The 12694-nt window shown below is 42.7% G+C and overlaps 1 protein-coding gene across 1 annotated transcript in view; it reads left to right on the top strand.

Annotated features, from left to right (window-relative positions):
• Positions 1–12694, top strand: part of LOC309558512 (uncharacterized protein) — a 93048-nt gene that overhangs the window by 31780 nt on the left and 48574 nt on the right. Inside the window, exons 6-7 of the mRNA XM_082261592.1 lie at positions 6930–7004; positions 8061–8114. Coding sequence (XP_082117718.1) covers positions 6930–7004; positions 8061–8114 — 129 coding nt within the window. The remainder of the gene's footprint in view (positions 1–6929; positions 7005–8060; positions 8115–12694) is intronic.

The raw sequence follows: 12694 nt of genomic DNA, 5'->3' as shown, positions 1-12694 counted from the left end.
CTCCACTTGCTACTGGGTCCCTTGCTGAGTGGTTGTCTTGCTGCAATGGACACATTGTATCAGCTTCTCAGAACAGGTACCATTACAGTCGGTTCACACTAAGGCGATACGACTTCGGGGGCAACTAGTGACTTCGCGACTTCGGCGCGACTTGCACGGACTTCACATAATGGAAGTCCATGCAAGTCGCTCCGACTTCTGTCAAAAGTAGTACAGGAACCTTTTTCTAAGTCGGAGCGACTTGAGCCGCTCCTATTAGAACGGTTCCCGTAGCACAGAATGGACCGCGACTTGTCAGGCAACCAAGTCGCGGTAGTGTGAACCGCATCTTAAGAGAATGCTTTGCATTTTATGATTCAATGAATGCATACGCTGATTAAATGAGGTGGAGAGGTGGGGGGCGGGGGTGATGTCACGCTCTCCACCTCATCCAATCAGAGAATGTTTTGCATTCATGCAGAAAACGAAAAGCATTCTCCGAATGACGCCTGTGCTGAGGGTCCAGCATCCTGTGTTCACAATGCCATAGGGCTGCCACTCAATGCGGGAAACTAGGGGAGATCACTGGAGTAGAGGTGTTGTAATAGTGTCTACTTCAGTGATTTCCATATTCCAGGGGCATAGGCCAAGTATGGTATATACATGGTTACATTGGTCCAAGCTGGAACAATAAATTATGTATAATAAAGCCATGCCTGGAATTATTCAAGGATAAAGAATTTTCAAATGTAAAACTCAAAAATTGTGACCCAATTTTCAAAACCCTCTCAGGTTATAAACACCTTTACAGGACAATTCTAGCCATGGGTAAGGTCCCTCCTACCAACAACCTATCTCTCAGATCTGTGCTGCCAGGGACTTTTCTGGAAAATGTGACATTAAGTGTAATATTGATTTATAAATCATCCCCATAACTGGGAGGGGTGCAAATATTTAGTGACAAAGACAAACTGAGTAGGGGGAGAAGCAAAGCTTGGTTACAAATCACAGCACAAAATCTGAGAAATATAGAGTGATATAATACCAAAACTGTAAAGTGTATCTAACTAAAAAAAAAATGTAATATATTGCAGCGTATTATTTACCACTCCTTAGATGTGATGTCTGCATTCATTTTTTTTTTCCTTTATTCCCTGTGATCCTGCCAGTAACTCATGTCCTGTCCCTCACTCACTGTATTGTGTCTATAGAAAAAAAGTCTTAGAACAGAACACCTCCCCTTCTTTTCCTCTTTGTAGAATAGGAGGAGGTGTTCTGTAGTTTATGGAGCGAAAGCCAGAAACAGTGCAATTGATACTAGTCAACACGGAGAGAGAAAAGGAAGATTCTTGACAGGATTAACAGGAATATATAATTGCGCTCATTAAACAGATTTCAATGTGATATAGATGCGTCACAAGTGACCTATATTTTAATTATTTATATTGACAGCAGTGGTGTTGTAATGAGGTGGTTTGCATCGCAACATGCGGTTTTGATTTAACCACTTTACCACTAGAGCATTTTGCTGTCTTACGTCTGGGCCACTTTTTGCGATTCGGCGCTGTGTGACTTTAACTGACAATTGCGCGGTCATGCGACGCCGTATCCAAACGAAATTTACGTTCTTTTTTTCCCACAAACAGAGCTTTCTTTTGGTGGTATTTGATCACCTGTGCGATTTTTACTTTTTGCGCTATAAACAAAAAAAGAGCGTTTATTTTGAAAAAATAACAATATTTTTAACATTTTTTAATATGAAATTCCCCCCAAAAAAGATGTAAAAACCAATTTTTTTTTAAATTTTTGGCCAATTTGTTTTCTGCTACCCATTTTTGGTAAAAAAAAATCGCAATAAGCGCATTTTGATTGGTTTGCGCAAAAGTTATTGCGTTTACTAACAAAGGGAAAGATTTCTGTCATTTTTGGTGTTTTTTTTTAACAAGTAATGACAGCGATCTGCGATTTTTTTTTTTGCGGGACTGCGACATTGCGGCGGACAGATCGGACCCTTGACTGACATTTTTGACACTTTTGGGGTTACCAATGACATTTCTACAGTAATCAGTGCTATATATATGCACTGTTACTGTAAAAATGACACTGGCAGGGAAGGGGTTAATTTTATTGGAGAGGGAGGGGTTAATGTATGCCTGGTGCTTACTGACGTGTGGGGGGGGAGGTGACTGTGTGAGACAGGGACAGATCGGATGTCCAGCTATGCTGAACACTCCGAACTGTCACTCCCTGTCACTTAGGAGATCCACCCGCTCTGTTTACACAGGCGGGCGGATCTCCAAACTGGATTCCCCGACGATCAGGGCAGAGCAGCGGCGATTGCCCCCGCTACTCCCCTGGCCCGACTCCCGCTGTGAATGAAAACAGCGGGAGCGCGCCTCCGGGGGCGCGCGAGCGCCGCCTACAGGGGGAGGAGTCTGGCGACGTAGGTATACGTCGTCAGACGGGATCGTGCCACTTTGCCGCAGTAGTACTCCGGTACATAGCGGTAAAGTGGTTAAAATAAGGTTCTGCACATGGTACTTTTTTTTTTTTTTTTGTGCACACCGCTGCAATGCAGTGCCATGAATTGACTTCATAGCAAACAAGGCAAATTGCGTTGTCTTTTGTGTTGGCGCTTGTGACAGAACCCACTGTCACTGTGTGTTTTGGAGGGGACTGTGCGCAAGCCTCCTACCGACAGATTATGGGCCAGAAAAACAGGAGACCTGGGGACATTGCCTTTTTATTTCATTTTATGTTCCCTTTATTCATCTTCTGAACAGCTGAAGATGGCATGACTCAGGACATTGACCTAATGTAATGCTACAGCCCTTCTCCCCCCATCCCCCCCCCCCCTTGTGTGGATTCATGACACAGACAATGGTCTGGGCTGGAGACATCTCTCCGCAGGGGGTGTGTATTAAGACTGCCTGTTTCAATGTACAAATGTTCCGTTCCCATTGGCTGGTCCTTGTCCCCTTCCCCCCCTGTGGCAAGTCTAAGGGGAGTTTCCCTAACTGTGTGTAAAACTGTATGTCTTGGAATTTAATAAACAGTTTATCCGCTTCCATACAGAGCAGTTAGACACCCTTCCTGCCCAGACCAATTTTCAGCTTTCAGCACTCTCACACTTTGAATGACAATTGCTCAGTCATGCTACACTGTAACCAAACAAAATTTTTATCGTTTTTTTCACACAAATAGAGCTTTCTTTTGGTGGTATTTGATCACAACTGGGTTTTTTTTTTTCGTGATATATGCAAAAAAAGAGCAAAAATTTTGAAAAAAACACTTTTTTTTAGTTTCAATTATAAAATTTTGCAAAAAATTATTTTTTTTTCATACATTTGGGCCAAAATGTATACTGCTACATGTCTCTGGTAAAATTAACCCAAATTAATGTATATTATTTAGTCTGTGTGAAAGTTATTGAGTCTAGAAGCTATGGTACCAATTACTGAAAATTGATCACACCAGATGTACTGATGGCCTATCTCCTTTCTTGAGGCCCTGAAATGTCAGGACAGTACAAATACCACCCAAATGACCCCTTTTTGTAAAGTAGACAGTCCAAGGTATTTAGTAAGAGGCATGGTGGGTTTTTTAAAGTTGTAATTTTTTTCCCACAATTCTTGGGAAAATGAAGAAAAATTTTTTTTTTCTTTTTTTTCCCACAAAGTTGTCAATATATAAGCTATTTCTAACACATAGCATGTACACAGCAAAAATTACACCCAAAAATACATTTTGCTACTCCTTCCGAGTATGGCGATACCACATGTGTGAGACTTTTACACAGCCTGGCCACAAAAAGAGACTCCACGTCCAAGTAGCACCTTCAGGCGTTCTAGGAGCATAAATACACATAAAACTTTCTTACTACCTATCACACTTTTCAAGGCCCTAGAGCACCAATACAATGAAAAAGTCCACAAAATGACCCCATTTTGGAAAGCAAACACTCCAACGTATATTCTATGAGGCATTATGGGTCGTTTGAACATATCATTTTTTTCCACAGGTTTTTGGAAAATGTAGAAAAAAAATGAAAACTTTTTTTTTTTTACACAAAGTTGTCAATTTATAGGATATTCCTAACACATAGCATGTACACAGCAAAAATGACACCCCAAAATACATTCTGCCACTCCTCCTGAGTATGGCAATACCACATGTGTGAGACTTTTTCACCGCCTAGCCATATAGAGGGGCCTAACATCCAAGGAGCATCATCATGCATCCTAGCCACTTGCCTAGGCCTATTTTTGACATTTGGTGTTTACAGGCTAAAATCAGTTGTTTTGCTAGAAAACTGCTTAGAACCCCCAAACATTATATATTTTTTTTTAGCAGAGACCCTAGAGAATAAAATGGAGATTATTGCAATATTTTTTATCACACCGTATTTGCGCAGCGGTCTTCCAAACGCAATTTTTTTGGAAAAAATTCACTTTTTTTAATTAAAAAATAAGAAACCAGTAAAGTTATCCCAATTTTTTTCCATAATGTGAAAGATAATGTTACGCCGAGTAAATAGATACCCAACATGTCATGTTTCAAAATTGCGCACGCTCACGGAATGGCGACAAACTTTGGTACTTAAAAATCCCCATAGGCGACAATTTAAAAATTTCTACAGGTTGCCATCTTTGAGTTACAGAGGAGGTCTGGGGCTCAAATTATTCCCCTTGCTCTAACGATCGCGGCGATACCTCACATGTGTAGTTTGAACACCGTTTACATATGTGGGCGGGGTTTCTGTATGCGTTCGCTTCTGCGCACGAGCTCACGGGGACAGGGCGCTTTAATTTTTTTTTTTTTTTACTATTTATTTTATTTATTATTTTTTATTTTTACACCGTTTAAAAAAAAAAAAAATTGATCATTTTTATTTCTATTACAAGAAATGTAAACATTACTTGTAATAGAAAAAGGCACGACAGGACCTCTTTTTTGTGAGATCTGGGGTCAAAAAGTCCTCAGATCTCACAAGTACACTAAAAGATAGAAAAAAAAAAAATATTATATAAAATGGAAAAAAAAAAGGACCTTTTAAACCGGTTGCTAGGCAACAACATTTTCCGTAGCTCCGGTCCTCCAAGACCATAGAGTCAAGTGAGGGCAAGCTTGCCCTCACTCGACATCCTGTCTGTGAGGATCCGGGATCGGATCGTTTTCCCCGCTGCCGGCGGGTCCGGTAAGCGGGGAAAAGGACCGTAACGCGGCGGGAGGGGGGGGGGGGGGGCGCCTCTTCTGCCATCCCAGAAGGTGATCCCACAGCGAATCCGCTGCTGGGACCACCCTTATCGGAAAGCCAACCGTCCACCGTTTAAAAAAATACCAGGGTTATGGCAGCTATCTGCTGCCATAACACCGGTATTTAGGTTTAAACGGAGGACGTATATAAACCTTTTTGGACTTGGACATGGTGGCTGTATGAAGGGTGACAGGTACTCGGGTACTTTGTTGGGCAGGTGACAGGCAGGTGACAGGTACTCTGGTACTGATGAGCAGGTGGCAGGTACTCGGGTACTCCGATAGGCAGGTGACAGGTACTCGGGTACTCTGATGGGCAGGTGACAGGCAGGTGATAGGTACTGTTGAGTAGTACTGATACTGATAGGTGATATTGTACTGATGGGTACTGATGATCAGTACTGATACGTGATAGGTACTGATGAGTACTGATGAGTAGTGATGGGTACTGATGAGCAGGCGGCAAGTACTCGGGTACTTCAGGCGTCAGGTACTCTGATGAGCAGGTGGAAGGTACTCGGGTACTCTGATGGGTAGGTGACAGGTACTCAGGTACTCTGATGACGGGTACTCCATTGACAGGTACTCAAAGTACCCGAGTACCTGTCATCAGAGTACCCGAGTACCTGTCATCAGAGTACCCGAGTACCTGTCATCAGAGTACCCGAGTACCTGTCATCAGAGTACCCGAGTACCTGTCATCAGAGTACCCGAGTACCTGTCATCAGAGTACCCGAATACCTGTCATCAGCCCATCAGAGTACCCAAGTACCTGTCATCTGAGTACCTGATGGCCTGATGGGCTGGTGACAGGTACTCGGGTACTTTGATGGGCTAGTGACAGGTGCTCTTTATTGGGGGGGGGCAATCAGTGTGTTTAGCGTGCACTGTAATCGGTAACTAGCTGTTACCACAATCTCCTCCTCACACAGGATCAGTCGGTGAGGAGGAGAACATGGTGACAGCTAGTTACCGTGTTCTATGTTGACATTTGTGACCGGCTGTGATTGGACACAGCCGGTCACGTGGTAAAGAGCCAATTTCATTGGCTCTTTACCTAGATCGGGGATCGACTCTGTCCGAGGGACGAGCCTCGTCCCCGATCGCTGCTCTGCGCGCCCCCGGGGGCGCGCATTGCAGAGAGAACGAGCGGCTCGTGCTGAAGCCGCTCATGTGATCGGCTGTGATTGACACAGCCGATCACGTGGTAAACAGCCAATTTCTATTGGCTGTTTACCTTGATCAGGGATGGGCTATGTCCGAGGGACGAGCCTCATCCCTGATCGCGCCGCTGCGCGCCGCCGGGGGCGCACACTGGCTGCTAGAACGGGCCGACGTCATATGACGGCGGCCCGGATCCTTACAAGCACTTTGCCGACGTCATATTACATGACTCGGTATGGAAGTGGTTAAGCTCTGCATGTTTAACCCTCAACACCTGTGTGGATTGTCTCGTGATTGAGGGGTTAAGGGCTGGATATGGCTTCTCCGCAGGCTGTGGGAGCGTTTGGAGGACAGGAGACACAGGTCCGGAGGATGTGCCCACCTGGGGTACTAACATCTGTTACAGCGCTGCACTAGGCAAATGATGTGAACAGGTCCTCAAGGAAAGGTATTTTTTTAAAAACAGGAGGATTTATTCTATTGAAGTACATTAAGCTTAACATTTCTTTTTTTGCTTTTCACCCACATAGCTCTACTAGATGGAGACTTATCTGATATCTCTCCACCCGACTATCTGTACAAATACGGACTTCCCGTTTATCAAGGTATGGAAGTAGAAATCACACTTCTTTCCTTAATGTCATCCATCTTTACTTAGATCAGTCCTTCTCAAACCTACAGTTGTGTACAAACCTCAGATACAATCCACCTACACTACCTACATCTACTTTGGACATTGTCTTCTTAGAACTGTTCCATAATGCTCCATGCGTAATCGGTCACTGATGTGTGATTCTAGGTGAATCTTCATTGAAGTTTAGAGCCTAGCATTGTCCCACTAAAGTGAGCGTAAAACCTCATTATAGATAGGAGGATACATCACTAGCAGACCATCAACTGAGGTTCCATATGTCTTTTCACTCCCATGGGCTTCATTCAACAGTTTGCAACATTTCTGTGCAGGGTTCCTCCATCATGGTCTGTGCATCATTGAAGAACCCCCTTTGTGTGGCTCCAAAATATTGTAAATTGGTTTATGACTGCTGTGCACATGGATAAAGCACACTGCGCTTCAGCTGATGTTGTTTTTATAACATACCTGTCTTCATGTAAATGTAAACATAATTTTACATAAAGGACGTACCTATGCAAGCACATTAGGATATAATTACTGTAATTATAGTTTGGAAATTTCTAGATGATTCCTATGAAAGCCAACAGTATTCTGTATTACTAGAAGATTCACAAACTAGAGCAACATGGGAGCGCTCAATGGTGTTGCTTTGGACCCAACATATACAGTTATGGCTCCGTCATCTTTACATATGTTTGTTCATTGACCCATATGATGTGAATCTGGATATAGGATTCCTGCTAACAGTATAATGTTTTTTTTTATAAAACTTCCCTTCTTACCCTATCATAGGTCTATATCTAATCAATTAACAGGTTGTGTAATTTACTATTAATTTTTAAAAAATTTTGAAGCATTATGCAAAATAAGAAAATTGACCCGTTGGTGATATATTTTTCAAAAATCTGCATCCCAGTATTTCCTCAATATTACTTCTTATCTCACTGCCAACACTTTTGTCATTACTGTATATGTGACATTTTATCCACCTTCATGTTTTAAATCTTTTTTATTTTTCTAACTGCAGGTGCACATACAATAACTGAAGTTGAGATGAGGGTTCCACCATTTTCACCTCTTGGTAAGTGTGATAGCATTGGTGGAGATAGACAGATAAAGCACAAAAACTGAAAAAAGTTTTGAGATTATCTGTTATTTAGATATGCTCTAACATGAGCCCCTTTTAAAGGCAGTGTAGTGATACCTCTGAAGGAGATGCTGGTAAAAAATGGGTTTTCTGTTCTCTTCCACCAACTGTTACAGGCCTCAGCAATACTGACACACCAGGCAATTCGATAGGGGAATAAACATGTAAAAATCTTAACACTATACCCTAGTTATTCTAAGTCAGACAAAAATAAATGAGACAAAATGGGCTTATTAATTGGTATTTGGCAAGATGGTTATTAGACAGATGCAAGCCAAAATCAATTAATTGTATACAATTCGGCACACTGGGTAAGTAACAATCATAAAGGAAACAAAGAACAGTATATGAGGTGTAGTAGCCCAAATCAGCATAAACAGTAGCAATAACTCCCTGAGTACCCGGCAGACAAAAAGAGAGGTTTATGTAACAAGGACCCGGAAGTACATTGCCCGCATGTCCTAATGGTAGTTGTGCTAGGAGAGTTTAGTCAGAATAGGACAGCATGAACAACCTAGAAAGGGGTATTATAAACTGAGCAATAGGGGCAGTCTCTAAGATAGATCTTTGCAAGCTAATGTTGGGTCCCTGTAGGTTATCACTGGTGCACTGATTAAGGTGGTTGTATTCTTCTAACAGTAAAGATATAATATTGTTCTCCTTTTACTATGCAGTGTAAACACTTGTTAGCCCAAGGGATACTTGTGTCCTAAGATACCATTATCTGAACAGTAAGGATCTGGTTAAGTGTAGCTGGACTACTCACCAACTCCTCAAGAGATGATGAAGTCTTGTGATCAAAGGGGGCCCCCTTGTGATCAGTTTTCTGAGGTGGCGGTGACTCACTCGCCAGTTCAGCTGGTTTAGAGAATGTGCAGGCCTCTTGGCTAAGGGGGAGACAGCGGATTGGGTGAATGTAAAGATCTCACAGTGACCAACTCAGTCTGTGAGCTGCACGAGTAGTGTTCTGGACCCTGACAGCTTAGGCCTATTTCCAGGCTGTTTTGTTGCAAGTCGGGTCTGCTCAGATCCCTGGGTTGCGAGTAGAGTGAGCTTTTCCCAGGTAAAGAATATAAGGTCCTCCAGGCTCCTCCTGCTGTGCACAGGCCATAGGAATTCATAGTTTTTAATGACAGTCAACTCCTTTATATGGCCGCCACCTCGAACTACATCTTCCAGAATTCCAGGCGCTCTGTATCAGTATTTAGGCTTGGAGTAGCTTTGCTCTCTCCCTGTTGGCTGGAGGAGAATTTAGCAGGAGCATAACTACTCAATGAGGTGCAACCTGACAGATGCATTTTGAAGCAAGGTCTTTTTCTCACACTACTGTAGTCCGATACCTGGCTACACTGGAAAGTGCTTCTGTTTTCTGATTAAACTTGCCTGGGCCTAGTCTATCACATATTTATATAGGTTTTGACCTATATAAGTAGGAGATTACAAAAAAAGCTAGATAGAAGGTCTGTGTGATGTGTACACACTCAGCCTTTCCCTGCTCTGAGATTTTCTAGCACATGGGACCACAACCTAATAGCAAGCAGACTTAGAGTAATCATCCCTAGGACAGGCTAACTGAGCAGTTAGATTGTTATACACTCTCACACACACACTACCCACCAATATGTGTTTTAATGAAAACGCACATTGTTCACAGCATCAGATATTCTAATTCTGACCTTAAAAAAAGTTTTTGCATCACTGGCTGCCAAGCCCAGACAGGAGTGTAACAAAGTTTTACACTATGGAAGCTTTTTTAAAGAGTCAAAGTTCTTTAATTTCTTATTAGTGCTGGTTCACACTGCCGCTACCACTAAAGTAGCGTCGCTTCCAGCGCGACTTTGACGCGACTTTGGCGCGACTTTGGCGCGACTTTGACGCGACTTTGACGCGACTTCGGCGCGACTTAGCGCGACTTTGACGCGACCTAATCGCGAGGCAACTTTTTATTTGGCCAATCACAATCTGATGTCTTGTGACCTAATTTCCTTTTCCTGTGTTTTTTTTTTTACATATTTCCTTTTTCCCATGTGTGCAGTGTTGTGTGTCTCACATAGCTTTGTTTGTCTGTCCAGAAACATAAAAAAAAAAAAAGAGCTTTTTTCCTATAATTTTTAAGAAGCACATGCCTCCAAAGACACCCAAAAAATGCCCGTAAAATGTCTGCAAGAAAAAAAGCCAGCCGCAGAGAAGCCGTATTCCTGAAAATATAGTAAAAATGCTGTTTTTTAGGGGTTCTGGACATGCTACAGAGCTGAAAATTGACAGGTACACTTTTTAGACCCCCCAGACACTAAATAAAAAAAATGACATGCCTGCCTAAAAAAATGCCCGCTAAATGCCTGCAAGAAAAAAAGACAGCTGGTAAGACACTACAAAAAATTATAAGAAAAATGATTTTTTTTAGGGGTTCTGGACATGCTACATAGCTGAAACTTGACAGGGACACTTTTTTGACCCCCCAGACACTAAATCCAGAAAATGACATGCCTGCCTAAAAAAATGCCCGCTAAATGCCTGCAAGAAAAAAAGCCAGCCGCAGAGAAGCCGTATTCCTGAAAATATAGTAAAAATGCTGTTTTTTAGGGGTTCTGGACATGCTACAGAGCTGAAACTTGACAGGGACACTTTGTAGACCCCCCAGAAACGAAATCCAAAAAATGACATGCCTGCCTAAAAAAATGACCGCTGATGAATGCCTGCAAGTATAAAAGACAGCTGGTAAAGACACTACAAAAAATTAAAAGAAAAATGTTTTTTTTTTTAGGGGTTCTGGACATGCTACAGAGCTGAAACTTGACAGGGACACTTTTTAGACCCCCCAGAAACGAAATCCAAAAAATGACATGCCTGCCTAAAAAAATGACCGCTAATGCCTGCAAGAAAATTATGCTCTTTTCTTGTTCACTGCCATTTTTTAGCAAAGTCGGATGACAAGTCGGATTACAGGTCGCTTCAATTAAGATAAGGAGGCGACTCCCATTGAAGTCTATGGGACAGTCGGATCACTGGTCGCCTGAAAGTAGTACAGGACCCTTTTCTGAAGTCGGAGCGACCTTAATAGCGGCAATTAAGACGGCACTGATTCATTTACATTGGTTTGGTCATGTCAAGCGACCTGGGGCGACCTGGGGCGACACAAGTCGCCTCGTGAGTCGCCCTAGTGTGAATGGGGGCTTAGAGCATTCAGCAATTAAGTTTAATGCTTTTTAAATATTGTTTTAACTAAAATGAAAAAAAAAAATGGTGCAAGAAATATTTACAAAAAATATTTTGCAAAACAGACATAAGAAATAAAAAAGGGAGTTTTAAAAAGTTAAAAAATACTTACAGTAAGTCCAATCTTATGTTTGTAGGAGTCACTGGTCCTCAAAGTGACTGACTTTTAGAAACCTTGGTAGTTTCACTGTCAATCAAGAGCTCCAGCAGCCAAGTGCAGCGGTTTGTTGTCCTTGGGGAGGGTGTTGTAGATTCAATCTACTCAATTGAAGGGTTCTAGGGGTGGAATGTGCTGTAGAGTATTCTATTACGCTTAGCTGGCACACTCCTAATCCCAACTATCTTAAATACATCTATTTTCATGTGACAAAATGTCGGAAATTGCAAACTAGCATATTATTTAGCAGAAAAAAATTACAATTACAAACTAAATATTAAATACATCTTATGTACTGTATGTGATTGTAAACACTATTTATTTTTCATAACCAACAAATGTATATGTACCTGCTCTGTGCAATTGAGTTGTACAGAGCGGTCCCGAATCTTCACTTCTCTGGTCCCTCGTCAGTGTTCCTGCCTCTTGCTCTTTTGTGAGTGCCTCCATAGTAAGCAGCTTTGGGGGCACTCATGCTTCCGAGCCACACTGCCTTCATCTATAGACACAGCTTGGACCTGTCCCCTTGTTTCCTTGTCACTGGCTTTGTTTGTCTCAGCAAAAACCTGCATGACAAGGAAGTGAGGGGAGAGGGTCACTGCAGATGGACGCAGCACTGGTTCAAGTGAAGGCTCAGGGAAGTGTAAGAGGGGGTTGAGGGGGCATACTACTACCTAAATATTTTTTTACCCTATTGCAAGGAATGCATTATGTTTAAAAATCATTAGGCTTTGGAACCACTTTAAGCTGGAAAAGTCGCTCTTTACTGTTAGAACAATTAAAATGTATAACTCATTTACATTTAGGTAGTGGTGTTAGCTGATAGTTTGTGTGTGTGTGGGGCTTACTTGCCCTTCATGTGGGCCTACCTTCCCTTAACCACTTGCCGACTGCCTAACGCCGATCTACGTCGGCAGTCAGCCCCTCACAGGCAAAGTGACGTAGGGTTACGTCACTAGCTTGTGAGGGTCTAGGGAGCGAGCGCGCGCCCCCGCTCCCGCGTGGTCACGGACCCCCCCGCGCGTGTGACCAGCGACCCGATGTCCGCCGGTCACTCGGCGATCGGCAGGGGAGAGGGAGAATGTCAGGCAGCTTGTGTAAACAAGCCACCTGTCATTCTCCTCGCTGTAAAGACACTGAT

This window comes from Pelophylax lessonae (assembly GCF_965119305.1).
Source record: "Pelophylax lessonae genome assembly, chromosome: 6".
Lineage (NCBI taxonomy): Eukaryota > Metazoa > Chordata > Amphibia > Anura > Ranidae > Pelophylax > Pelophylax lessonae.
The sequence above is the reverse complement of the archived record's forward strand: the minus strand, read 5'-3'. Positions and strand labels throughout refer to the sequence as shown.